Source organism: Zootoca vivipara, chromosome Z1 (genome assembly GCF_965207765.1).
Source record: "Zootoca vivipara chromosome Z1, rZooViv2.hap1.1, whole genome shotgun sequence".
Taxonomy (NCBI): Eukaryota; Metazoa; Chordata; class Lepidosauria; order Squamata; family Lacertidae; genus Zootoca; species Zootoca vivipara.
Genome location: NC_142583.1, coordinates 75441338 through 75467357, shown reverse-complemented (window position 1 = coordinate 75467357; position 26020 = coordinate 75441338). Strand labels below are relative to the sequence as shown.

The following is a 26020-nucleotide window of genomic DNA, read 5'->3' as shown; positions in this document are numbered from 1 at the left end:
TCTGAAATCACCTCTGCCAGTTCTTTTAATACTCTTGGATGTAGTTCATCTGGCCCTGGAGACTTGAATACATCTAAACTAGCCAAGCATTCTTGTACTACCTCCTTACTTATTCTGGGCTGTGTTTCCCCTGCTGAATCATCTGCTCCATATTCTTCAGGTCGGGCGTTGTTTTCTTTCTTGGAGAAGACTGAGGCAAAGAAGGCATTGAGGAGTTCTGCCCTTTCTCTGTCCCCTGTTTGCATTTCACCATCTTCTCCTCTGAGTGACCCCACTGTTTCCTTGTTTTTCCTTTTGCTACGGACATACCCATAAAAGCCCTTTTTGTTGCTTTTAACCTCTCTAGCGAGCCTGAGTTCATTCTGTGCTTTAGCTTTTCTGACTTTGTCTCTACACGTGCTGGCTATATGTTTGAATTCCTCTCTGGAGATTTCCCCCCTTTTCCATTTTTTGTACATATCCCTTTTAAATCTTAACTCAGTCAAAAGTTCTTTAGATAGCCAGCCTGGCTTCTTTAGGCACCTTCCATGTTTCCGTCTCATTGGTATTGCCTGAAGTTGTGCTTTTAATATCTCCCTTTTAACAAACTCCCAACCATAGGTGGGGTTCTTGTTTTTTGTTTTGTTTTTACATTTTTTATTTACTTTGCTGGGATTACATAACAAAAGCATAAATTCATTCCACGTATCTTTACAGTTTGTCTATTTCCCCCCCACTCCTCCCCCCTCCCTTCCCACCCTCCCCCTGATCGGACCTTCCTTCTTCATATCTTTATCCATGTACACAGTCTGTTCATTCATTCTTGTATATTCGGGTTGGCTTCTCCCCTTTCTACCCAATTCCTATAAAACGCCCACTTGTTTGTGATTTTTTGACATTTATTTCCCCATCTATCCTCTGTTGCTATCTGTGCAAATATTTCTGATTGAACATATTCAAAAACATAATTGTTCCATTTTCCCATATTCCATTTAGCTTTTTCTTTCCATCCTAAAGCAATAACTGCCATTCCGGCTAAAATCATGATTTTATACAACTCTTGATTATTACTTTTTACTTTGTTATTTCCCAATATTCCCGAAAACAACAAGTCCCTATTAATTTCTATGTTTATTTGGAATAATCCAGACATGACCCTCGTGATCCTCTGCCAATATTCCTTAACCATATTGCATTCCCACCACATTATGGTTAAGGAATATGAACATCCTTCATGTGTGGATGTTCTGCGCAAGGAGCTGTTACCAGTCCAGCTTCACATAGCCCCCCGCCGCCACCTTGTAGCTGGTCTTCCTCTTCCTTCTTCAGCCATGGGGCCTTGGCCTGGTGCTTGGGGGGGAGTCATTGCCCAAGAGACTCCGAGCATCTCATGGCTGTTTGGCACCTGATGAAAGAAGGAGTGAATCCAGCATCCCTTTGACCCCGGTGGGGGCTGAGCTGGGGATCGCCCACCCACCCAGCCGTGAAACATGCCACTAAGTGGAGAGATAAGCTCCGCCCCCAACACACTCACTGTTCCGGCAAAGGCTCAGAGGAAGGAGGAGAGTGACTCGGGCAGGGGTCCTTATTTATTCATTTAATTTCATAAAATTTATACACTGAGGACCAGCGCTGAGGGCCTCCCTGCGAGAAGTGAGGTTAGGGGGAACCAGGCAGAGGGCCTTCTCGGTGGTGGCGCCCGCCCTGTGGAACGCCCTCCCACCAGATGTCAAGGAAATAAACAACTACCTGACTTTTAGAAGACATCTGAAGGCAGCCCTGTTTAGGGAAATTTTTAACGTTTGATGTTTTATCATGTTTTTAATATGACGGTATGTTAGGAGCTGCCCAGATTGGCTGGGGAGGCCTGGCCAGATGGGCAGAGCATAAGTAACAAGTTATTATTATAAATACTACTACTACTACTATGATACACTGCTAGATTGAAAAGACAACAACAACAACCTCAAAGTGGTTTACAAAAAGATAAAATAATAAAATTGAGGAGAAAGCACCACACTTTTTAAAACAAACAAAAAATAAAATGCTAAAACAGATTAAAATTCACTTGCTTTCTAAGCGTCTAGACAGGCTTCTCAAAACAGGAATGTTGTTGTTTTTTTAATTTAAAAATAAACTTTATTGAGATTCAAATTAAAATGAACATACAAATAAACTCACACGCACACTTGAAATAATAATGAAAAAAATGCAAAATCATAATAGATAAGAGATCTAAAATTAACAATATTAACAATAAAAATATAAATTGAAAATTAAATTCATACATTCAACTGAAATCCAACTCAGATTGTAACACTCGTGACTCTGAAAGAATTACGAGTAAAAGCAAAACAGACAAAAAAGAAAAAAAGAAGAAAGAAAAAAAAAGATGAAGAAAATACAGACAGAGATTCTTATAGTCATAGTATTCCAAGTATGCTCCACCTATAATCTCCTTTAATGATTTCCCTTAATCTCCTCCCCTCCTAATTGACTTCCCCTCATCTCTCTCTCAGGTTCATTGGATACTATATTACATTACTGCTTCCCCATATATCAACTAATATATACCCTTAAATATCTTATATGTAGAAATTCAACATCTATCAACTTTCTCAACTTAAATTAAGTCTAAGCTATTCAATACGAGATCTAAAAATAAACCCAGGACTTTACCGTGGGGCACTGTCTTTTCATGTATTCACTGAATTTGTCCCAATTAAGCTGGAATTTCTTATTCGAATGCCCTCTAATTGAATTTGTCAGATTATCCAAGTCTAAATATCCAAACAATTTCTCCTGCCATTCCTCGATGTTAGGTATCTCTTTGTTCTTCCAATAAGATGCAATCAGAGTTCTTGCCGTTGCAAAACAGGAATGTTTTTCGCAGGCACTGAAAAGAGCAGCAGGGAGTTCCAAAGTTTAAGTGCCGCCGCACTGAACAACCGAGTTATTACAGATGTGGCACCTGCAGCAGCGCCAGTTCAGCTCATCAAAACAATTGAGTGGGCACCTGTGTGGGGCAAGGCCATCTCATAGGGAAACTGGTCCCATGTGGTTAAGGGCTTTATTTACGAACAATCACACCTTGAACTTGGCCAGGTAGTCAATGGGCAACCAGGACAGATCTCTGAGCACTGTGTGTGTTGTGCAAGTGAAGACCATTGAGGGCACAAAGGTCTGGCACTGCAGCGGATGGGCAGCCCCTGAGCCCCCCACACCCCCAGCTCCATTGAGGGCCAGGGCTTGCTTGGGGTGTGGCTGTAGATGTGGCAGTTCCTGTGGGTGGGGGGTGGGCTGATCCTCTCTGCAAGCGCCCAGAGGTGGGCGGTGGTGGGTTACCTCTTCCTCCTCCTCAGCTCTGTGGTTTGGGGAGATTTCCCTTGCCCACTCATTCACCTCCTCCCTGCAGGACAGGGAATATAAGACGGGTCTCCTTCTCAGCCCTTAGACACACACAAGAGCAGCTGCCTCCCCAGCCTGAAGGTAAGGACTCTCTTTGGGAGGGGCGGTCCTGAGTCTCTCTTTGGGAAGGGGGCTTTGTGGCACAGGCAGGGCTGGATTTACGGTAGGCTGGATGAGGTCCTAAGCTATTGAAGGTAATGGGGCCCTTTCTATGTCCAGCTGTCCTTGGTCAACAAACAAATGTCACTTTTGTTGTTGTTGAATATATGCTATATGGTAATTGATGGACTTAATAGGTATCTCAAGCCATTTGAAAAAATTCCTTCAGTAGCACCTTAAAGACCAACTAAGTTTATATTTTGGTATGAGCTTTCGTGTGCATGCACACTTCTTCAGATATCTGAAGAAGTGTGCATGCACACGAAAGCTCATACCAAAATATAAACTTAGTTGGTCTTTAAGGTGCTACTGAAGGAATTTTTTTATTTTGCTTCGACTCAGACCAACACGGCTACCTACCTGTAACTCAAGCCATTTGCACATCACAAAATATGTATTTTATCCAAGTAATTGTTGAACTGAAATACAATTAAGAAGTATATTAATAGTGAAATAATTACTTAAAATGATTTTTTTATTCGTAACAAACTTAATAATGCAAACACATTGGCATTTGGCAATAACACAAGTTCCTTTAGAAACACAATTTACAAAGACTCATAATCTATTTCATTTGGTTTTTTATCCTATACTTTGGAAATGTACATCCATTTTTTTCCTTTAATTTTTTTGGGGGCCCCCAGGAGAGTGGGCTCCTAAGCTACAGCTTGTTTATCTTGTACGTAAATCCGGCACTGGGTGCAGGGGCTGCCCAGTGGGAGCAGCTGGCTTCTGGGGTACAGGCTTTGGAGGAAGGCTACCCAAAAGGTTGGGGGGAATCAGCTTTGGGGGAAACTCTGAGGCAAAGGTCTGAGGGACATTTCAGAGGCGGGCAGCAGAACCCCAAGCCCGTGGGGAGGTTCATGGGCAACTTAGCAGGACAGTGCCAAAACAGAGGGCAAGAAGGCAGTAGTCTGGAAAGAAAAGGCAGTTGTGAGGTGGAGGCTTCGGGCCCATGGGGCCAGGAGATGAGGCCACCAGCCTGCAGCAGTGCCAGGCCCCAAGGGGCCCCTTGAGCAGCCTCCTCTCGGGACAGCCAGCCAGAAAGTCCTTCACACAGTGCAGAGTTAGCATACGGAGCTTTCAGAGCTTTCTTTTCTCGTGGGAAGAAGGGGGTCCACCAACCTTGATGGCTTTAAAGGGGGATTAAACAAACTCATGGTGAAGAATAGAGCTATCAATGGCTACTATTGATAGCCATGTTCAAATATATGAAAGGATGTCATATGGAGGAGGGAGAAAGATTGTTTTCTGCTGCTCCAGAGAAGCGGACACGGAGCAATGGATTCAAACTTCAAGAAAGAAGATTCCACCTAAACATTAGGAAGAACTTCCTGACAGTAAGAGCTGTTCGGCAGTGGAATTAGCTACCAAGGAGTGGGGTGGAGTCTCCTTCTCTGGAGGTCTTTAAGCAGAGGCTTGACAGGCATACGGTATGTCAAGAATGCTTTGGTGGTGTTTCCTGCTTGGCAGGGGGTTGGACTGGATGGCCCTTGTGGTCTCTTCCAACTGTATGATTCTATGATTCTACTAGCCAGGATGGCTATGCTCTGCGCAGCAATGCTTCTGAATGCCAGTTGGTGGAAACCACAGGAGGGGATGGTATTGGTCTTGTACTCGGTCCTGCTTGTGGGCAGGCACCCCCAATGGGCAGTGGGTTTTCTATGCCCCCCCAAGAGAGGCAGAGGGTGGAGGCAGACAGGTCTGGTGGCAGGGAGTGGGGTCAAGATGCCGCTGGAAGTCTCTGGCCCTGACACTGCTGGTGGTCCCTGCTGCCCCAGAGAAGCAGACACGGAGCAATGGATTCAAACTACAAGAAAGAAGATTCCACCTAAACATTAGGAATAACTTCCGGACAGTAAGAGCTGTTCGACAGTGGAATTTGTTGCCAAGAAGTGTGGTGGAGTCTCCTTCTTTGGAGGTCTTTAAGCAGAGGCTTCGTGACCCCATGGACAAGAGCACACCTGCCTCCCGCAGTTTGGTCAGACTCATGTTCGTAGCTTCGAGAACACTGTCCAACCATCTCGTCCTCTGTCGTCCCCTTCTCCTAGTGCCCTCAATCCTTCCCAACATCAGGGTCTTTTCCAAGGATTCTTCTCTTCTCATGAGGTGGCCAAAGTATTGGAGCCTCAGCTTCACGATCTGTCCTTCCAGGGAGCACTCAGGGCTGATTTCCTTCAGAATGGATAGGTTTGATCTTCTTGCAGTCCATGGGACTCTCAAGAGTCTCCTCCAGCACCATAATTCAAAAGCATCAATTCTTCGGCGATCAGCCTTCTTTATGGTCCAGCTCTCACTTCCTTACATCACTACTGGGAAAACCATAGCTTTAACTATACGGACCTTTGTCGGCAAGGTGATGTCTCTGCTTTTGAAGATGCTGTCTAGGTTTGTCATTGCTTTTCTCCCAAGAAGCAGGCGTCTTTTAATTTCGTGACTGCTGTCACCATCTGCAGTGATCAAGGAGCCCAAGAAAGTAAAATCTCTCACTGCCTCCATTTCTTCCCCTTCTATTTGCCAGGAGGTGATGGGACCAGTGGCCATGATCTTGGTTTTTTTGATGTTGAGCTTCAGACCATATTTTGCGCTCTCCTCTTTCACCCTCATTAAAAGGTTCTTTAATTCCTCCTCGCTTTCTGCCATCAAGGTTGTGTCATCTGCATATCTGAGGTTGTTGATATTTCTCCATGGGGTCACGAAGGAAGAGTTGGGGACACAACAAAACAACAACACGACTTGACAGCCATCTGTTAGGAATGCTTTGATGGTGTTTCCTGCTTGGCAGGGGGTTGGACTGGATGGCCCTTGTGGTCTCTTCCAACTCTATGATTCTATGGAGAGATTTGGGTTTTCCCTTTTTGGTGAGCCGCTTGTCTTCCTTCCTGGGCAGGATCCTCCAGCGCAGTCTCTCCTCACAAGGCTTGAAGATGATGGCCATGACATTGCTGGCCCTCCTGGGCACGGCGCTCATCGCAGAAGCCTCCGTGGCTTTTCCCGCCAACTGTAAGTGCCCCAGAGGCAACCCCCCCCATCTCCGTGGGCCCAGAAGGGAAGGGGGGAGGATGGAATGTGCTCCACAAAGGGCTGTGTGTGTCTCTGCATGAATCTGTGCACACAGATGCTCAGAAGGAGGGAGAGAAAAGCAGGCTGCAGCCAGATGTGCTGTGTAGCTCCTGTGCATGCCCCCCATCATAGGAATTTGTGGGGGGGGAGCCTGTAATTGCTCAGTGGGACTTCCCTCATACTTGAACTGGAACCTGCAGTTAGTGCAGAATGCTGCAGCACGATTGCTAACAAGAGTGTGGCCTTGTCATCATCTAACTTCTGTACTCAGAGGTCTACACTGGTTTAATAATAATAATAATAATAATAATAATAATAATTTAATACCTGCCCGTCTGACTGGGTTTCCTCAGCCACTCTGGGCAACTCCCAACAGGATATTAAAAAATAGAACCAAACATTAAAACTTCCCTAAACAGGTTTGAGGGACGCGGGTGGCGCTGTGGTCTAAACTACTGAGTCTAGGGCTTACCGATCAGAAGGTCGGCGGTTTGAATCCCCACGATAGGGTGAGCTCCCATTGTTCGGTCCCTGCTCCTGCCAACCTAGCAGTTCAAAAGCACCTCAAAGTGCAAGTAGATAAATAGGTACTGCTCCGGCGGGAAGGTAAACGGCGTTTCCGTGCACTGCTCAGGTTCGGCAGAAGCGGTTTAGTCATGCTGGCCACATGACCCGGAAAAACTGTCTACGGACAAACGCTGGCTCCCTTGGCCAGTAAAGCGAGATGAGCACCGCAACCCCAGAGCCGTCTGCGACTGGACTTAACAGTCAGGGGTCCCCTTTACCTTTAAACAGGTTTGGGCCAAGTTCAAGGTATTACCGTTCATATATAAAGCCCTTAAAAACTTGGGACCAGTTTACCTGTGAGATCACCTGACCCCACAGGTGGCCACTCCACTGCTTCAATTAGCAGAACTGGCCCTGCTGCAGATGCTACATATGTAATACCCCCATTCCTAAGAATGCAATCATTTGGTGTGGCAGCATCTACACTTTGGAACTCCCTGCCTATTGACATTAAGCAGGCACCTTTGCTTTATTTTCATTTCCGCGCCTTTTTAAAAACATTCTTGTCTAGACAAGCCTACCCAAACAGTTGATTTTTTTTTTTTTACAGTCAGGCGGTGCATAAATTTTATGAAATAAATAAATAAATAGGTTGGGCAGGAGCTGCCTAATAATAATAATAATAATAATAATAATTTATGTGTATGTCACCCATCTGCTTGGATTGTCCCAGCCACTCTGGGCTGCTTCCCAACCATTAAAAGACCACAGTGCCCTGGCCACAGCTTTCCCCCCAATTCTCCCTCTCTTCCCCTCCCCAGTGCAGGTTGGGGACATCAACCAGAAGGTGAACCTGACGTGCGACGCTCCGACAGGGCAGCGGGTGAGCTGGGAAGTGGAGGACGGAGCCCTGGTGGAGATGGAAGAGCTGCCGCCCTGGGGTCACCTTCTGCGCCTCGGCCCGCTAGACCTCGCCTCCGCCCGCAACTACACCTGCCGGGGAGCTGCAGGACAGGTGCTGCGCAGAACCTTCCTGGCCGTACGCGACCCGGACTTCCCGCTCTTCCTCCGAAAAGGTGAGGAGGGGGACCCCTCGTGGAGCCCGCGATTAAGTCCAGCGGCCTCCGTTGGGCTCCGACATTACGGCTGGGGCGGGCGAGTAGAGACCGGCCTTTGGGCATTTCGGATCATAGAATTGTCATAAGAAATGGACTTGGCTTGGATAGCCTAACTCCAGCCAAGGGACTTGGAATCCCTGAGGGCCGCTATCGCTCAGAGATTTAAACAGAGGCTACAACCAGGTGAGAGGAAGCAAGGAATCTTTATTGCACCTGTTGTAGCAAAGTCTCCCCTCTCACCCTTGCAAGGAGGTGAGGAGCTCCCAACACACGTCGACAACAATTTAAACAATCCGAGAAATTATCTGCCCCCTTGACATAAAGACCACCTCAAAACGTAACGTTAAGGTAATAGAAAAGGGTTGTCCAGCAAGCCCTGAGCAGGCGCCAAGATCCTGTTTTCCAGTTTGCTTTTCAGCTTGTCAATGAAGATACTTTGTGAATGGCTCTTCCTGGCCTGTCTGATACATTCTATCCATTCCTTTGCATATGGTAAATACTCTTGGCCCCTGAGCCCATTGATGCAAACCTCCCCGCATTCGTAAACAAAGCACCTTCATGTTGACAGAACTGGCCTTCTTTGACTGGTCCAACCAGTTTGCAGATTGGCGACCCATCAGCACTCCATCTAATTCTAGGAGTTCCTGGCTAAAGAAGTGGTCAGAGCTGACCCCAAAATACCCCACCCACCCCAAAGACCATCATAGCCAATCACAAATGAACAACCACACCCTTGGCCAACCCCAATCTCTCTCACCATCAAAAGAACACAAGCGGGCGCTCCTGCAGGGGGCGCTGTTGCGCAAATGGATACGGTCCTTTTTCTTACGCGGAAAAGGATCTTAGCGATCATGCGCGACGAACCCCGATTGTCTTGTGACAGAAACAAGGAACTGTAGCGTTGGACGGGACTCAGAGGGTCATCTAGTCCAACCCCCTGCAATGCCAAAAAATCACAGACTGGTAGAACTGTAGCGCTGGAAGGGAACCCCAAAGGTCATCCAGCTAAACCCCCTGCAATGCGGAAATCACAGCTCAGGGATCCCCGACAGGGTGGCCTGACAGATCATTTGGCTCCAGCGGTGGGAAGGGAAGGGCAGGGCAGCCGCCAGCGTCCCTTTTAACCACTCTGCCCGCTCCCTGCAGCTGGAAAGGCAGAAGCTGAGGTGACCTGCGAGGCGCCGTCGTACAGCGGCACCTTCAGCTGCTGGTGGAAGACTCAGCACCCAGCCGCTTTCCGGGCCCGACTGCGCCGCAAGTGAGTACCTAAGGGAGCCTCCCCTCCCTCCTCTGTCCAACCGGGGGGGGGGGCTCGCTTTGAGGCAGGACCTCTTTGAAGGGCCTGGAACATCTGAGGCATCAGGGGAGATGGGGAGGAGAGCGAGGAGGGGGCTTCTGGGTGGGGGCAGAGCAGACACACGCCCCCTCGCGGCCGCCAGCTGGCAGCTTTGAGCCCCAGGGCTTCTCGATTTAGGACCCCCCCTTATAATCATAGGATTGGAACGGCCCCCTCCCAAGGCTCTCCTTGCCCCATGCAGGAATAATAATAATATAATAATAAAGGTAAAGGGCCCCCTGACCATCAGGTCCAGTCGTGTCCGACTCTGGGGTTGCGGCGCTCATCTCGCTCTATAGGCCGAGGGAGCTGGCGTTTGTCCGCAAACAGCTTCCGGGTCATGTGGCCAGCATGACAAAGCTGCTTCTGGTGAACCAGAGCAGCGCACGGAAACGCCGTTTACCTTCCCGCTGTAGCAGTTCCTATTTATCTACTTGCACTTTGACGTGCTTTCGAACTGCTAGGTGGGCAGGAGCTGGGACTGAGCAACGGGAGCTCACCCCGTTGCAGGGATTCGAACCGCCGACCTTCTGATCAGCAAGCCCTAGACTCTGTGATTTAACCCACAGCGCCACCTGGGTCCAGTATATAATATAATAATAATTTATTATTTATACCCCGCCCATCTGGCTGGGTTTCCCCAGCCACTCTGGGCGGCTTCCAACACAATAATCTATTAAACACAATAATCTATTAAACATTAAAAGCCTCCCTGAACAGGGCTGCCTTCAGATGTCTTCTAAAAGTCTGGTAGTTGTTTTCCTCTTTGACATCTGTTGGGAGGGCGTTCCACAGGGCAGGCGCCACCACCGAGAAGGCCCTCTGCCTAGTTCCCTGCAACTTGGCATCTCGCAACGAGGGAACCGCCAAAAGGCCCTCGGTGCTGGACCTCAGTGTCCAGGCAGAACGATGGAGGTGGAGACGCTCCTTCAGGTATACTGGACCGAGGCCATTTAGGGAATCCCCTTCTCTCCGCAGAGGACCGGACTCTGGCTGCTGCCCCGCAAGAGAAGTTTCTGCCTCTCCGGGCGAGGTCCGCCTCCAGCTGGAGGACTGCTCCCCCTGCCCTTTCGGGGAGAAGACAGAGCTAGAGCTGGAGCTGGAGGGGCTGGGCGACGACGGCAGCTATGAGGCTCTCCGGAGGGACGTCAACATCCAGGACATCGGTAGGGATGATGCCAGACCCCCGGCCCTCCACCCCACCCCGCTCGAGAGTCCAAAGGAGGCATAAGGAGAAGCCCAGCATCTGCCTTTGAATGATACCCGCAGAACTAGGGCAGAATCACAGCGTGGGAAGGGCCTCCCAAGGGCCATCTAGTCTGACCCCGGCACTGCTTAGAGTGGAGCTGCTAAGAAACTGGGGCAGCTGCAGTTGGGACTGCCTATATGGAATGGCTCTATGGGCAGGGACATTTCCTCCCTCCTGAGGCTTCAGCCCGGTCTCTCCCCCCACCACACATTGGACTACAACTCCCACCAACCCTTGCAGCCAGGGTGGCTCTTGTTGGCTGGTGCTGATGGGGGGTTAAAACATCTCTGGTGGCGGGGGACAGCAGCTTGGGAGGCGGAAAGGTTGCTTTCAAGTCTGAAAAGCAGGTGATGACGTCAGTCCCTGTAGTTCCGCTGTCAGGGATTTCTCTTGATGGCTTTCTGCTGATTTTCTGCACAGCTTATCTTGCTTCTCCCCTGCAGGGGGCGCAGTGGTCTTGCAAAGAGCTCTGCTTCCTCACATGGGTAGGCAAACTAAGGCCCGGGGGCGGATCCGGCCCTATCGCCTTCCAAACCCGGCCCACAGACGGTCCGAGAATTAGCATTTTAATGTTTAATAGATTATTGTGTTTTATTTTTCTGTTGGAAGCCGCCCAGAGTGGCTGGGGAAAACCAGCCAGATGGGCGGGGTATAAATAATAAATTATTATTATTATTATTATTATTATTATTATTATTATTATTATAGCATGTTTTTACATGAGAAGAATGTGTCCTTTTATTTAAAATGCATCTCTGGGTTATTTGTGGGGCATAGGAATTCGTTCATATTTTTTTCTTCAAAATATAGTCCGGCCCCCCACAAGGTCTGAGGGATAGTGGACCGGCCCCCTGCTGAAAAAGTTTGCTGACCCCTGCTCTAACATATCAAATTCTGCTTTTTTTGGGGGGGGGAAGTTAACTGACAAGCCCCTCACTGGTTGAGAATGCCTCAACCAAAAGATCATCTGCTGATGGTTCCCAAAGTGGGTGGTAGCGCCCCCTGGGGGTGGTGGGATTTATCGAGAGCAGACATGTCCAACAGGTAGATCATGATCTACCGGTAGATCACTGGATGTCTGCGGTAGATCACTGGTATATCATTGGCTCCCCCGAAGAAAAAACTGTGACTCCCCTAAAAAAAGCTCAACATTTACATCCTACCAGAAAAACTCAACAACTTTGACCGGAACCCCAAAAAGGGGGTAGATCACTGCCAGTTTTTAACTCTGTGAGTAGATCACAGTCTCTTGGGAGTTGGCCACCCCTGATCTAGAGGGATTCTAAGTAGTAAGGGGGGGCATGGGGCACTGGAGGTATAAATGGCTCTCCAACTTTGAAAAACTGGTATTACACTGGATCAAATTCCTGTAATACTGTTGAATTAATCAAACTAAATTTTTATTTATTAACTTCATATACTCCCCTTTGTCCAAAATTCTCAAGGCAATTCACAGCATGAAAATACAAGATTAAAACACAAAATACACAATAAAAACTGGGGGCGGTGGAGCAATTGTTGCCAGTTTTGAATTTAATTGTGTTATCTTCCTCAGTGGGTTGTACAAACCACTATTTTGAGAAATGCTTTTCATAGGTTGGGTGGTGCTGGGGGTGAGTTTATGGCACCAAAGGGGCAGCAGCCTGAATATTTGGGAGCCTCTGATTTAGATGATCTGGGCCTCTCAGTAGTGAAAGGCAGTAGCAGAATCGCTGGTCAGAGAGGGGCCCTCCTCACCATTTCCCTATTGTGGGAGGGAGGGAGGGGGCCCTGGGTGAAGCCTGACGGCTCTTGTCATTCCTCCCCTTGCAGTGAAGCCAGACCCACCAGAGAAGCTGGCCATCCACAAGGAATTGGGGGCAAAGCTGAAGCTCAGTTGGGGCCCCCCGGCCTCTTGGCCCTGCTCCTCGGCTTACTTCCCCCTGCGCTACCACCTGAAACTGGAACATTATGATGGCACCCAGAAGGGAGTCAGCAGCGTAAGTAACCAACTGATTTTCAGTACCAGTATGTCTATTTCTTCCCTCACCAAGTTGGTCAAGGAGATGGAGCTACTCCCCTATGAAGGAAGGTTGCAAAGTTTGGGACCTTTTAGTTGAGAGAAAAGGCAAGTAAGAGACAACATGATACAAGTTTTTAAAATTATTCACAGTGGCCTTGAGAAAATGGATACAGCTTGTTCCCCCTTCTCTCATAATACTAGAAGTTATGGACATGCAATGAACCTGAATGGAGGGAGATTCAGGAAAGAATCTGAGTCTGTGAGCCAATGATGGCCTCCAACTTGGATGGCTGTGAAAGAGGATTGAACAAATGTAAGGAGGAAAGGGCTATGGAGGGCTACTAGGCATGGTGGCTAAGCTTTGCTCTCCACATCCAGAGGCGGTAAATGCTTCTGAATCCCAGTTGCTGGGAACCTCTTGTGCTCAAATCCTGCTTGCAGGTTTCCGACAGGCACCTGGCTGGCCATTGTGAGAACAGGATGCTGGACTAGATGGGCCACTGGCCTGATCCAGCAGATGATCTTCCTATCTTCTCTGCTTCTTCATAATGTTACATAGCAGTATGAAGTTCCAGGCACTTACCCGGGGTCTGTGCTTCCTTTGGAAAATATGGCACAGTAGAGTCTGTGGTGTCTTTATGATATAGGGTTCATCTAAACAGATATACAGGCTGGGTCTAGGTGGGGAGAGTTCAGAGCATTCACCTCCCGAGATGATCCTGTTCCATCCACTGCTGCAGTTTCAGATTCCAAGAGACCCCAGACATCATGTCTGACCCTCTCTGCAGCATAGCAGACTTCCTCCTCCAACTTGCAAAAGGGACACTTTTTTCCTGTTCACTTCTCTCATTGCTCACTAGAACCCTGGAAAGTTCCATCTCCAAAATCCAGATGTGTCTTTTGTGGGAATGTTAGGGATGTGGATTAGGATATATTATTAGATAGATCCTATCCAAGCTTGTGTTAGCAAGCTTCCAATATCAGCAGAGTGACATTCCCCTTTTGTGCGCAGCAAAGCATGAGCGTTAGGTTCGCTAGAACCTCTATACCAATATTATGCTTTATACTTCAATATTACACTTCCTGGCAAAGTCCCCTTTGTCCCTCTTAAAAGAAATACACAACACAGTGTTTATAAAATAAGATAGAGTTTACTTACAGTTTCATCCTGAGTTAACAGCATAATCTCAGAAAAGCAGGCTTGCTTAGAAAAGTTACAAATATATACATGAGGAGACTACTTAGTAAAGTAAGGCTCCATTTGGTCTCACTCTTGGCTGCAGGCCAAGAGTGAGAACCATTCTAACTGGAGATTCTCTGGAGATGTGTTCCCATCGAAGGATAGAAGGCTAAGAGAGAGAATGGCTGCTGGCTAGAGGCTTTGTCCCAGCTAGTCCATCTCATTTGCATGTCTTTAGGAACAGGAACTTAATCAGGTGTCCCTCCAGGTACGTTCCTGTTAGTGGACACTCTAGGAACTGTTGTGACTTGTCTGCCCCAGTGTTCCATCCCACAACTTTTACCTTGTTGATTGCTTTCACTGATGGGCTAATGACAGGCCACCACCAGCCTTTGTTCTTCCAGTGATGTCCATCTCGATTAAATCCAACTCTTGTTGAATCCAAGAATTATGGGGGACTTGCACCCACAACATCTGGCGCTCAAAACCTACAACGATAACATACTCAGCCACTTTCCCACGTGTTCAAAGGAGCTGAGAATGGGTGAGATCTCCTGACCACAAAAGGCCGTCCCCTTCCATCATCGGGACTCCCCCGTCCACTGCCAAACTGGGCCAGGCCAAGTCAAGGGCTTCTCCAGCCCAATAGTCTAATCCCAACATCTTCTAACCAGTTGCCCACAAGTGAGGGCACAGTAGCCTCAGCCGACTCCCCTTCTTCTGATCTTGGAAGGTATACTGCCTTTGTGCAGGGAGGAGCTAAGGCAGAAGTAGTCAATGTGGCAGCTTCCATATGCTGCTGGACTCCATCTCCCAGCGTCCAGCAATGGTCAAGAACGATGGAAGTTGGAGTCCAGCAACAGCTGAAAGGCTGCAATTTCCCCACCCACATTCTCTGGACTTATCCTGCCTAAGAGCCTCTTGCAAATAGGTTGGCTCAGTAGGTGGGCCTGTGAGCACCACGGACTCTGGCCATGACCAACGGGAGAAGCTGGGACCCCTCTGTGGGACCCCCCCATCAATCAGAGAGCCTCCTCCTCCCCCCAGCAGGCCCTGGCTCTGCCCCTCTTCCAGCCCAGTCACACCTGGTTTGCCCTCCTTACAGGACAAGCTGGAGGAAACCATCGAAGATGCGGAGGCTGTGCATCGTGTGCAGATTCGCTGCCAGGATCCGTTCACCAACTCAACGTGGAGCCTGTGGTCGCCCTGGGTCACCGTCCGATGAGGACGCCTGGCAGGACGCAGCTGCAGCCTCTCTTGGGGTACCCAGCCTGAGGCCTCTCCACAGAATCTGCCTTGCAAGCCTCCAGTTCTCCAAGGAGAGGTGTGTTTTCAGGAGCCTGTTCCTGGGGTTGCAATCTGTTTCAACTGTTTTTAATTCTTAAATCTTAAATCCATTCATTTATTTATTCATACAAATGTTTCTCTACTGCTGTGCAGTAAAGAAAAATACGAAAACTGTTTACAGCAATAAAAGGTAAAACCTTAACCATTTTGGAAGCGTGTCTTCTTAACTGCCTGCGGGGGCTGGTGGAAGAGAACTCGCTGCAGCGCCCTCTGGAGCCTCCTGACAAAGGGGAGGTAATAAAGTTTCAAGGACTGTATCAGGGCAGTCTCGAGCAGGTCGGGCGCCCTGGCGTTGAGGGGCGGAGATTGCTCCGGCGCCCCCGCCCTCGCAGGGCGCAGCGTGGTTTCCGCGAGGCTTCGCCACGCAGCACCCCGCCTACCGGCCCGGCGCCACCGGGAGTCTACCTAGAGCTGGCCCTGCACTGTATAAAGAGCCAGGAGGCACCCTGAAGATTCAATTTTGTCCATAACACAGACACTGGGCAAGTTCCTCCAGAGAACTGGGGAGACCAAGTGCCCAAGAATCATAGTTAGAAGGCATTCCAAGGGACATCTGCCCTGAAATCCAGGAATCACAGCTAGAGAATCTCTGGCAGATGGTCACCCAAACTCTGCTTAAAAACCTCCGATGAAACAGAGTCCTAGACTTGTACAGGTTCCAGGGAACTGGACTAGGTGACTGGGATTTCCAGGGATTCTATGAAACCCTGGAAAGCTGCTGCCTGCCAGAGTAGGCAACACTGGGTTAGATGAGCCGATGACGCACCCACTCTTTCACACACCCCCTCAAACCTCGGGTTCAAGAGCCTCAGCCACACATAATTTCACAAATATTTATTGATCCGATTCTGTCACAGACATAAAATGGGAGCAGCTGGTGAAGCAAAGGAGACTGCAGGCCTGATTCTGCCTGTATGTGTGTGCATGTGTGTGTGTGGGGGGGCTTCATTCCTTGCCCTTTGTATTTAGCTTCACTTCCCCCTCCCTTGAGCAAAAAGAGCCCCACCTGCCTCTCACAGCCCACCTCTGAAAATTCCCTCCTCCACCTAATTATTCCCTTTTAAAAGGTGTTGAAGGGTTATTGGGTTGCTCATTTTTGTTTTTAGAATGTATTTTGTGTTTTTATATTACCGTATTGGCCCGAATGTAAGCCGCACCTTTAAAATTGGAGGAGGGAAAAGGGAAAAAAGGAAGGGGAAAAAATGAATATAAGCCACTCCATTCTTCGCTACTCCTGGCTTCCTACTGGGGGGGACAGGGACTGTGCTGTGCTGCGCTGGGCTGAGCTGCGAGCGCCTTTCCCTTTGCTTGCTCTCTCCCTTCCTGGACCAACAGAAAAATTGTATAACAAAATAAAAAAAATTCCTTCCAGTAGCATGAAAGCCAATACCAATGACAAACTTAGTTGGTCTCTAAGGTGCTACTGGAAGGAATTGTTTTGTTTTGTTTTGACTACGGCAGACCAACCTGTAACTTAATATTGATATTGATAACAACAACAATAATCATAGAGTTGGAAGAGACCACAAGGGCCATCCAGTCCAACCCCCTGCCAAGCAGGAAACACCATCAAAGCATTCTTGACATATGCCTGTCAAGCCTCTGCTTAAAGATCTCCAAAGAAGGAGACTCCACCACACTCCTTGGTAGCAAATTCCACTGCCGAACAGCTCTTACTGTCAGGAAGTTCTTCCTAATGTTTAGGTGGAATCTTTAGGATTAAACAACCCCCTTTCCCATACACCTGATCCTTTGCTTGGATCTCGCCAGCAATTCTTAGAGGCCAGCCCATTTTCCTAAGGAGGCCCATGACCCATCCAGTCCAGCATCTGGCTGACCAGATGAGGGAGCCCACAAGGGTGGCAACAAAAGCCCAAAGTGTGCAGAAAGTGCTTTGGAGAAGGGAGTCCCTAAGAAAAGAGGGTCTTTAGCCGGAAGCAGCCCCTAAGGAGTAGGAGGATGTTCTTTTACAGCAGGGGATGGGGATGGAAGAGGCAGGGGCAAATCCTGCCCCCAGCACACGTTATTGAGGAAAGGGGTGAGGTGAGATAGGAACACTGTATCCAGGTTTGCAAGCTGCCTGTGCAGGGACCGGGGCTGCCCTGTGGAAGGTCAGCCGGGGGGCAGAGGAGAGAATAAAAGACCCTGCTTGGGTCAGCAGAGGAAGGGGGGAAGGGACCTTGCAGGATCCCCAATCAGCAACCCCCCCCCTTGCGTTAGGAGGCTGCAGCCTCACTGGTCTGCTGGCAGGAGGGGGGCATTGTGGGAATAGAGGGCAGCTTCTCTTCCCAAGGGTGGGGGCTGCAGCCTTCCCAGAGCAGAGCACCCCCCCTTATTGGGGTGCTTCTAAGGACACAGCCCCAAACAGGGCGGTCTGGGGAGCAGGCAGCCTCTCTCCCTCAGCCCCGGCTGCATTGCCTGGGAGGGGGCTGTGGGGGGTCATTGCGTGCAGTTTCACCCCCCAGTATCCGGAGGGGGCCAGGGTGCGTGTGTATATTTGAGGCTCTGGTTTCCCAGGGCACAGTGCTTGAGCAGGGGAGGGGGTAATGGGGTCACCCCACCCCCGTTGATCTTGAAGGAGAACTGGGCAGAGGGGGTATTGTTCATTCCAAGTTTGGGAGAGGGGAGAGGAAGGGAAACCCCAGGATATTATTACAGTGGAACCTCGGTTTATGAACACCTCGGTTTACGAATTTTCGGTTTACAAACGCCGCGGACCCATCTGGAACGGATTAATTCACTTTCCATTACTTTCAATGGGAAAGTTCACTTCAGTTTATGAACAGACTTCCGGAACCAATTACACCCATGCTTCGGGTTAAGTACGCTTCAGGTTGAGTACTCCGCGGACCCATCTGGAATGGATTAATCCACTTTCCATTACTTTCAATGGGAAAGTTCGCTTCAGTTTATGAACGCTTCAGTTAATGAACAGACTTCCGGAACCAATTGTGTTCATAAACCGAGGTACCACTATACGGTATTATTTATTGAATTTATATACCGTACCGCCCTATATCTGCACCATGCACATATTCAGGGGTAGGAGCAGCTGCTTCCAACAAAGCTGTTCCAACAAAGAACAGCAAGTGTTGAAAACTCCCTTTTCTCAAAACTTTGGCTCCCAGTCTGAGGAAGGGCATGATTCTGCTGAATACGCAGCATTAAAAACACTTTTTAAAGGTGGGGGTTCCCTCTTAAGAACAATCTTAACTGGACCATGAGCCGCCCCCAAACCAAGCCCCCCACTTGGTGAGTCCCCTGGTGCAGCGCAGCAACTCGCTGAAAATCGCGTCTGCACAGGTGCCAGAAATCGCGTCTGCACAGGCGCAGGATATCGTGGGCACGGGTGCTCATGTGCACACGATCCCGCCCACGGAGGGATCTCCGCTGGAGTGAGCCGGCCCAGGCAAGGTAAACCTTGCCGACCCCTGCATTTTACACATTCTGCAAAATGAAAACTTTGTGTTTCTGTCCTCTCCCCTCCTCTTCCCCTCTTCCTTTTGTGTTGTCTTTTATATTATAAACCTGAGGACAGGGAGAGACTGTCTTGGGGTTTTTTGTTTGTTTTGTTTACTGATTTATGAGCAGTTCTGAGAGCCTTTCGGACCAAAGAGCTGGCCTGGATTGAGGCCTTGGCTAACAGGGGGGGGGCACTACTCCACCCTCAACTCTATATTTCACATATGAAATATTCCAAATAATTAAATGCCCTTCTTTCCCTGGAAGCCCTGCTAGGCTCCCCCAGTCCCAATTCTGCACCCTGTTCCACAGTCCCCCTGGGGACAGCATCAGCTTCCCCTCCGCAGGCGTCCACATTGACTCCACCCACAGGCACTGTGGGGGGGGAGGAAGGGAGCCATGCAGCCCTCAAAGTGGGAGAAGCAGTGCAGCCCCTTCCCCTTCCAGAGACCCCTTTGCCCAGCTAATGCAAGGAGGCAGCCACCACCCTGGCACAGCCGCCCCCCACTATGCGTCCCAATTAGCCCAGACCTTGCTGAAAACACATTAATTAAGTAGTACAAAAAATAAAAACCCCTCCGCCATGCACCCAATTTCAGGTTGCAAGGCTGCTTATTTTCCTCCAAAGATGAGGGCAGTGAGGGGGTTAAGAAGCAGGGGGGCAGTCTCACTATATAATAATAATAACAATAATAATAATAATAATAATTTATTATTTGTACCCCGCTCACCTGGCTGGGTTTTCCCAGCCACTCTGGGCGGCTTCCAACAAAAATTTAAAATACATTAAAATGACACACATTAAAAACTTCCCTAAAGAGGGCTGCCTTCAGATGTCTTCTAAATGTCAGGTAGTTAATTATCTCTTTGACATCTGATGGGAGGGCGTTCCACAGGGTGGGTGCCACCACCGAGAAGGCCCTCTGCCTGGTTCCCTGTAGCTTTGCTTCTCGCAGTGAGGGAACCGCCAGGAGGTCTTTGGAGCTGGACCTCAGTGTCCGGGCAGAACGATGGGCGAGGAGATGCTCCTTCAGGTATACTGGGCCGAGGCTGTTTAGGGCTTTAAAGGTCAACACCAACACTTTGACTTGTGCTCGGAAATGTACTGGGAGCCAATGCAGGTCTTTCAATGCAGGGGAAGGGGCTGCCACTGGAACCAGGAGGGTCACACACGCGCGCGCGCACACACAGTGGCATCTCATGGCAGACTAAAAGAGCAGAGCTGGATGAGCAGGGGGTGAGGCTGGCCTGGGGAACCGGCTCCTCCACCCTCCCTAGAGCCATGGGGGACACCCAGTTCCAAGGCCAGCTGGGCACCAGCCCACCCACTGAGGGCGCAAGCAACTTTATGGGGAAACAGGGAGGTTCAAGGGGCAGGGACGAGGAGGAGGAGGTTCCTTTGCTCCCGACAGAACCATCTGTCACTTCATCAGGGGTGGCAAGGAGGAAGAAGAGGTCAACCACATCTCCTCCCCTTCCAGCAGTTTCCTGAAAAAGAAAAGGGGGGCATGGTTTACTACACCTCAGCCACAGAACACAAGTTTTGAATGCAAAGGATTCTAGATAATACAGAGGAGGCCAGAGCTTATTTTGGGGTTCAGGGCCAGATGGACTCCAGTCTCTTCTTAAGTGCACTCTTTGAGGCTGTTTTAAACTTTGGCCCACAGAAGGAAGGAGACGGGAACCAGAATCAGCCTTCTTGGAACAATTTGACTGCCCTTTCTGTCATTTTGCATTTCTTAGTACAGAAAGTATTGAGCTGATTGTGCAGATATCTTTCCTATTCTACTTAATTCAAGAGGGTTCTGGGAGCTTCTCTATGTGAAAGAAACAAGCAGAAGGTTCCTGATGTTTGGGTTATTGCTTCAGAGAAGCTGAGTACAGCTGGCTTCAACTGGTCCTGTTATCTTTTTCTGTCAAGGTCATGCTGACCATAATAGTAAGACCAGAAGGAGCCTGGGTTTCACTTTCTGTCTCTCTTTCTGTCTGTGTGGTGTTCTGTATATAGTATGCTTAGTGTTAAGGTTTAGTCTTATGGTAAGTTTAAGTTAAGTTTGCTGCAACTGAATTTCTTATGGACAGTGCCAATCCTGAATGTATTCGATTTGTGACCATTGTGCTCATTTGCCTCCAGTAGCAGTAAAGGTCTGCTGGATGAAATATCCATTGCCTCTGGTCTGTTTTTTGGGAATCCTGCAACATGTTTAAGTTTTTACTCCGCTAACTATACGTCGGAGTTCTGCTCTGGATCAATATTGAGTAGAATACATGACACTTTTTTGCCATAACAGAGAGCATATTTTACAGCCACCCATACACATGTGGGCAAAGGACACCCAGGGAGTCAAGGAGCAGCCAGCATGGGGGGGGGAGAGCAGGGGGGGCTGGTGTGCATCCCGGGGGCGTGGCGTGCTGCCCACAGGGATGTGGCGGGCGTCCTGGAGGCGTGGCATGTTGCCTGTGGGGGTGTGGCACCCAGCACTGGCGGGGGGCAGCCGCGATGGCACCCAACCGGGATGGCGCTGCTGGGGGCGGTGCATTCCCCCCCCTGCGCCACACGCCTCTTCATCCGCCACTGCACGGAACTGCCCAATGGGGATGGGGCTGCTGCAGCGCTTACTTGTAGGCAGCGATCTCTATGTCCAGGGCCATCTTGACGTTCAGCAGCTCCTGGTATTCACGCATGTAGCGAGCCATTTCTTTCTTGGCTTCCGAGATCTCCTGCTCCAGTTCTGACACTCTCTCCTGGGGGTGGGGGTGAGGGTGGGGACAAGGAAAAAAGGGGAGACTGTAGGCTGGAAGTGATGAGACCCACCCCTGAACATTAACCCCTGAAAGCACAGAAGTCCCCGCCTCTCCCTCTTTCTCACACACAGCCCTGAACTACAGCTGGAAGGAAGCAGACGTTTCTCTTTCCCCATTCCTGCAAGATTGCCTTCTCCAGGGAGATCGCCTCCTGCCCACCACCCTGCAGGTCCTAAGAACTGTGCTTAAGCATGGAGCGTAGCTGAAGTAGGAAGGGTGGGGGAGAGGAGACACCTGCCTCTTGCACTCCTGTAAGCACAGAATCGTAGAGATGGAAGGGACTCCAAGAGTCATCTAATTCCCTTGCCCCCAGGATATGTGTGAGACCTCCCAGCCTCATTTCTCCCCTTGACCTCCCCACCACCACACACAACCACTTGCCCTGACCTTCTGATTTCTGCCTCTTTGCCCACTCAGCCGCTTTTCTTTCCTCCAGATCCTGTGGGAGGTTTTAGTCTCAGCCAAACCAGCCTCTCATTTCTCACCTTGGCTGGGCACTTCATGCCAGGCAATTTAAATGTTGGCCAGAAGAGCTCCATGAAGGTACAGAAGCCCAGACAGCATTGCAGGAAAGGGGTGGGGGTGGGGGGCATTCAAAGCCAGCCAATTCCTAACCTAATAGCCACTTAATCTGCTACACATGGGAGGTTTAACCCGACAGGCCTTCATCATTAAATCAATCTGCCTATTAATAATAGAGGAGCTGTAAGTGGTTGCGGGGCCATCCTGCCAGGGCACCTCTGCCTTCCCTCCCTGAACAAGCCAGTCCACAGAGGTAGTGCCATCCCCACGCCCTCCCGTCGCTCAAGGGCAGGAGCAGGACCTGCCCTGAAGAAGAGGCAAGTGGAGGCAGGAGAAGGACCCTAGAGAAAGCTGAATGCTAACAGAAACTGGGCAAGGGCATAAGAACCTCCACATACACTGAACAGGAGTCTGGCATAAGCAACCCCCTCCCCATCCATGGATCTGATGTGCGGCAAGGGAGACAGAGGGACAGGAGTCGGAGGAGTGGGGGGGGGGGCAGAGAAGAGAAGCTGCCTGGGAGACAAGAGCATCCCAAGGACTCCTGGCACTACACATGACATGGGGGGCTGGGAGGAGGATTGGGGAGCCATCTTGGCTTTCCTCAAAGATGTCCGTGTCATCGACAGCTATAAAATGCCCCACAAAATTGTGCTGGCTGGAGATTTTGGCGGCAGCGAGGCTGAATCCAGAGGAGGCAGCAGAAGGGGAGGCCCTTCCAGAGTTGGCGCCCTCTACATGCTGCTAGGACTCCATCTCCCAGCATCCCAAGCGTCAGACATATGGAGCCCCCCCCCCTTGAGCAGGGTTCCCAGATGGGGAGCAAGTCGCCGCTTTCTCTTTCCTTGGAAGGACCCCAGGGCAGGCGCCGAGAGCAGGAAGAGCGCCAGCTGGAGCCTCCGCCGCAGAGGGAGAGGCGCATCAAGACCCGCGTACTTGGAGACCGAGAGCGGCGGCCCCCTAACCCTCCCGGCCTTACCTGGCAGCGGGCCACCTCGGCTCCCTGCTGGCCCTCCAGGCTCTCCAGCTGCTTGTGGAGGGAGTCGATGGCGCCGCGCAGGGTCTCGATCTCCGCCGAGCGGGTCTGCAGCAGTCGCCGGTACTCGACGGTCTCCTGGCGGATGCTGCGCACGGCCTCCTGGTTGCGGCTGGCCAGCTCGGCCACGGAGGCGAACTTGGAGCGGTACCACTCCTCCGCCGCCTGCCTGTTCTTCGCCGCCAGGCTCTCGTACTGGGAGCGGATGTCGCGCAGCGCGGCGGAGAGGTCGGGCCGAGCTGCCGCCGCCTCCGGGGCTCCTTCCACTGCCACCCGGGTGGCCGCGGCCAGCTCGGCTTGGGCCACCAGCTCAGCCCGCTCCTCGTCCAGGAGCTTTTGCAGGAAGGCCAGCTCGGCTCGCAGGGAGCTGGCCGCCCCGTCAGCGTCGCAGGTGGCCAGCGCGGCCCGGGCGGCCTCTTCCCGCACGCGGCTCAGCGTCTCCTCGGCGTCCAGGCGCCGGCGCGCCTCCTGAGCGCAGCGCTCGCGGAGCTGGCCGCAGGTGAGGCGCAGGCGATCGCGCTCTGCCTCCAGGCGCGCCTTGTCGCCGGCCTCGGCGTCCAGCAGGGCCCTCAGGGCGCGCGCTTCTTGTTGGTAGAGCTGCGGCAGCCGCGCTGGAGCCCGCTGCTGCCGCCGCAGCGCCTCCAGCTCCAACAGCAGCGCCCGGTTCCGGTGCTCCAGGTCCCGCACCCGCTCGACGTAGCTGGCGAAGCGGTCGTTGAGGTCCACCAGCTGCTCCTTCTCCTGGGCGCGCAGCCCCAGCAACTCCGCGTTCAGGTTGCTCACCTGCGCCAGGTCCAGGCGTTCCAGGGGGTCAGTCAAGGGGCCGAGAGCGGAGGCCGAGAGGCGAGCCGAGCGCCGCGGCACCGGCGAGGAGAAGCTGACCCGAACGGAGCGCGCTGTCCCACCGCCACCGCCGCGGTAATCCTCCCACGGCTTGCGCCAACCAAAGCCCTCGGAGTCCATCGTGGCGCCCGGAGGGACAGAGAACGCGGGACTGCCCTCCAAGCGCGGCGATTGGAGCCTCGCGGTGTCCCTGCTCGCGCTGCCCACTAGCCCTCCCGGCCCGGCTCTGCGCCAACTGCGAACTGCGGCAGAACGGGCCGCCTTTATATAGGGGCAGAGGCAGCCTGGGCAGCCAATCAGGGCGCGCTGCAGCAGGGGCAGGAGAATTCGCTGGTTCTCGGAGCAAAGGCGCTGGAAACGGGAGCGGGAGGGAGCCGGAAATCTTTTAGGAGCCCCCACCTCACATAGGACACCTGCGACCGCGGACGGGCACGTGTTTCTGCCACCCTCAGAGAAATATCAAGCGCGTGAGGAAGGTGGAGGTTCCCTCTCTTCCAAGCAGCGCTGTGACATCTATGCGGCTTCTCTCGGCGCCTGAGACGGGGCTGCGGGCAGGGGGAGCCAAGAAGATCGCCGAAGCGCTCCTACAGGGCCGCCACTAGAGGGCGCTGGAACCGCGGTAGTCAATGCAAGGTGGGATGCGAGGGGCCCTTAGGTGTCGCTCTCGAGCCGCAGAAGGAGCCTGCCAGCGTACAGTACTTCAGCCGCCCTCTCTTCCGCCCCCTGGTCAGTTCTACTGACCCGGCCCCTCATCACCTGGACAATGCAATGACCCGCCTTAGGGCGAAGCCGGTAGCTGAGGCCCGTAGCAATCCTCACTGGGAAGCCGGGCTGTGAAGAGGGACGTGACAGCCATGGAGCCCCACCCCCGCCCACGCGCTGGGTGTGCCGGACTGGGCGCGCTGGGGGGGGGGGGACTGTCGCCATCATCCTTGACCCACGTCCAATGATAAAAGTGTAACTGCCCTGAGACCTCTGGGTATAGGGCGGTATATAAATTCTATTTACAGGTAGGTAGCCGTGTTGGTCTGGGTCGAAGTAAAATAAAAAAATTCCTTCAGTAGCACCTTAAAGACCAACTAAGTTTTTATTTTGGTATGAGCTTTCGTGTGCATGCACGCTCTGAAGAAGTGTGCATGCACACGAAAGCTCATACCAAAATAAAAACTTAGTTGGTCTTTAAGGTGCTACTGAAGGAATTTTTTTATTTAGTTACAGAGAAAAGTGTGGGTTCATCCTCTGTGAGGGGTGAGCCCCTGTGTTGCTGGCTGAGAGTCAGCAGACAGCAAAAGGCATCAAGAATAAGGCGGAAAAGGGGAAAAGGGAAGATGGCGGCGTGATCAGTCCTTATATAGGGTCTGCCAGGGTCACGCTCATCTACCGGGTCACATGCAGGGGGAGGATGCTCCAGACCAGGTATGACAGGAAGTCCTCCTGGCTGGAGTAACATCCCCCTGCAAGTCCACTCTGGGCAAACAGGAAGTGTTGTATTTGTCTGTTTACGTCAGGGTCCCCAAACTAAGGCCCGGGGGCCAGATGCGGCCCAATCGCCTTCTAAATCTGGCCCACGGACGGTCCGGGAATCAGCATGTTTTTACATGAGTAGAATGTGTCCTTTTATTTAATATGCATCTCTGGGTTATTTGTGGGGCATAGGAATTTGTTCATATTTTTTTCCAAAATATAGTCCGGCCCCCCACAAGGTCTGAGGGACAGTGGACCGGCCCCCTGCTGAAAAAGTTTGCAGACCCCTGGTTTACGTGATGTTACATCCCACATAATGTCACTGTGCAAACATGAATCTGGATTCTGTCTGTGGAGAAAGGGCATCAAGCATGGGTGTAGGCAGGATTTTTGTTGGGGGGCACGGAACCTCAGTTAAGTATTTTGATTGATTTATTTGACTCAGCTGCCCCTCTGCCCCCCCGCCTACGCCCATGGCAGCAAGGACCACTGGTGGGGAAATAAGACCATGAGGCAGTAGTGGTGCCTCACCTTAAGCCG

The 26020-nt window shown here is 51.0% G+C and overlaps 2 protein-coding genes across 2 annotated transcripts; one reads left to right on the top strand and one right to left on the bottom strand.

Moving 5' to 3' along the window:
- Window positions 1-6146: 6146 nt before the first annotated feature.
- LOC132592668 (interleukin-12 subunit beta-like) lies at window positions 6147-15244 on the top strand. Its single transcript, XM_060279107.2, has 6 exons — window positions 6147-6549; window positions 7938-8192; window positions 9381-9492; window positions 10549-10736; window positions 12632-12798; window positions 15107-15244. The coding sequence occupies exons 1-6, from the start codon at window positions 6345-6347 to the stop codon at window positions 15224-15226; spliced, it is 1047 nt and encodes a 348-aa protein (XP_060135090.2). The 5' UTR covers window positions 6147-6344; the 3' UTR covers window positions 15227-15244.
- A 923-nt stretch (window positions 15245-16167) lies between these two features.
- On the bottom strand, window positions 16168-24254 carry LOC118094302 (alpha-internexin-like). Its single transcript, XM_035134556.3, has 3 exons — window positions 23117-24254; window positions 21431-21555; window positions 16168-20298 (listed from the first exon to the last, which is right to left on the bottom strand). The coding sequence occupies exons 1-3, from the start codon at window positions 24134-24136 to the stop codon at window positions 20232-20234; spliced, it is 1212 nt and encodes a 403-aa protein (XP_034990447.2). The 5' UTR covers window positions 24137-24254; the 3' UTR covers window positions 16168-20231.
- Window positions 24255-26020: the final 1766 nt, after the last annotated feature.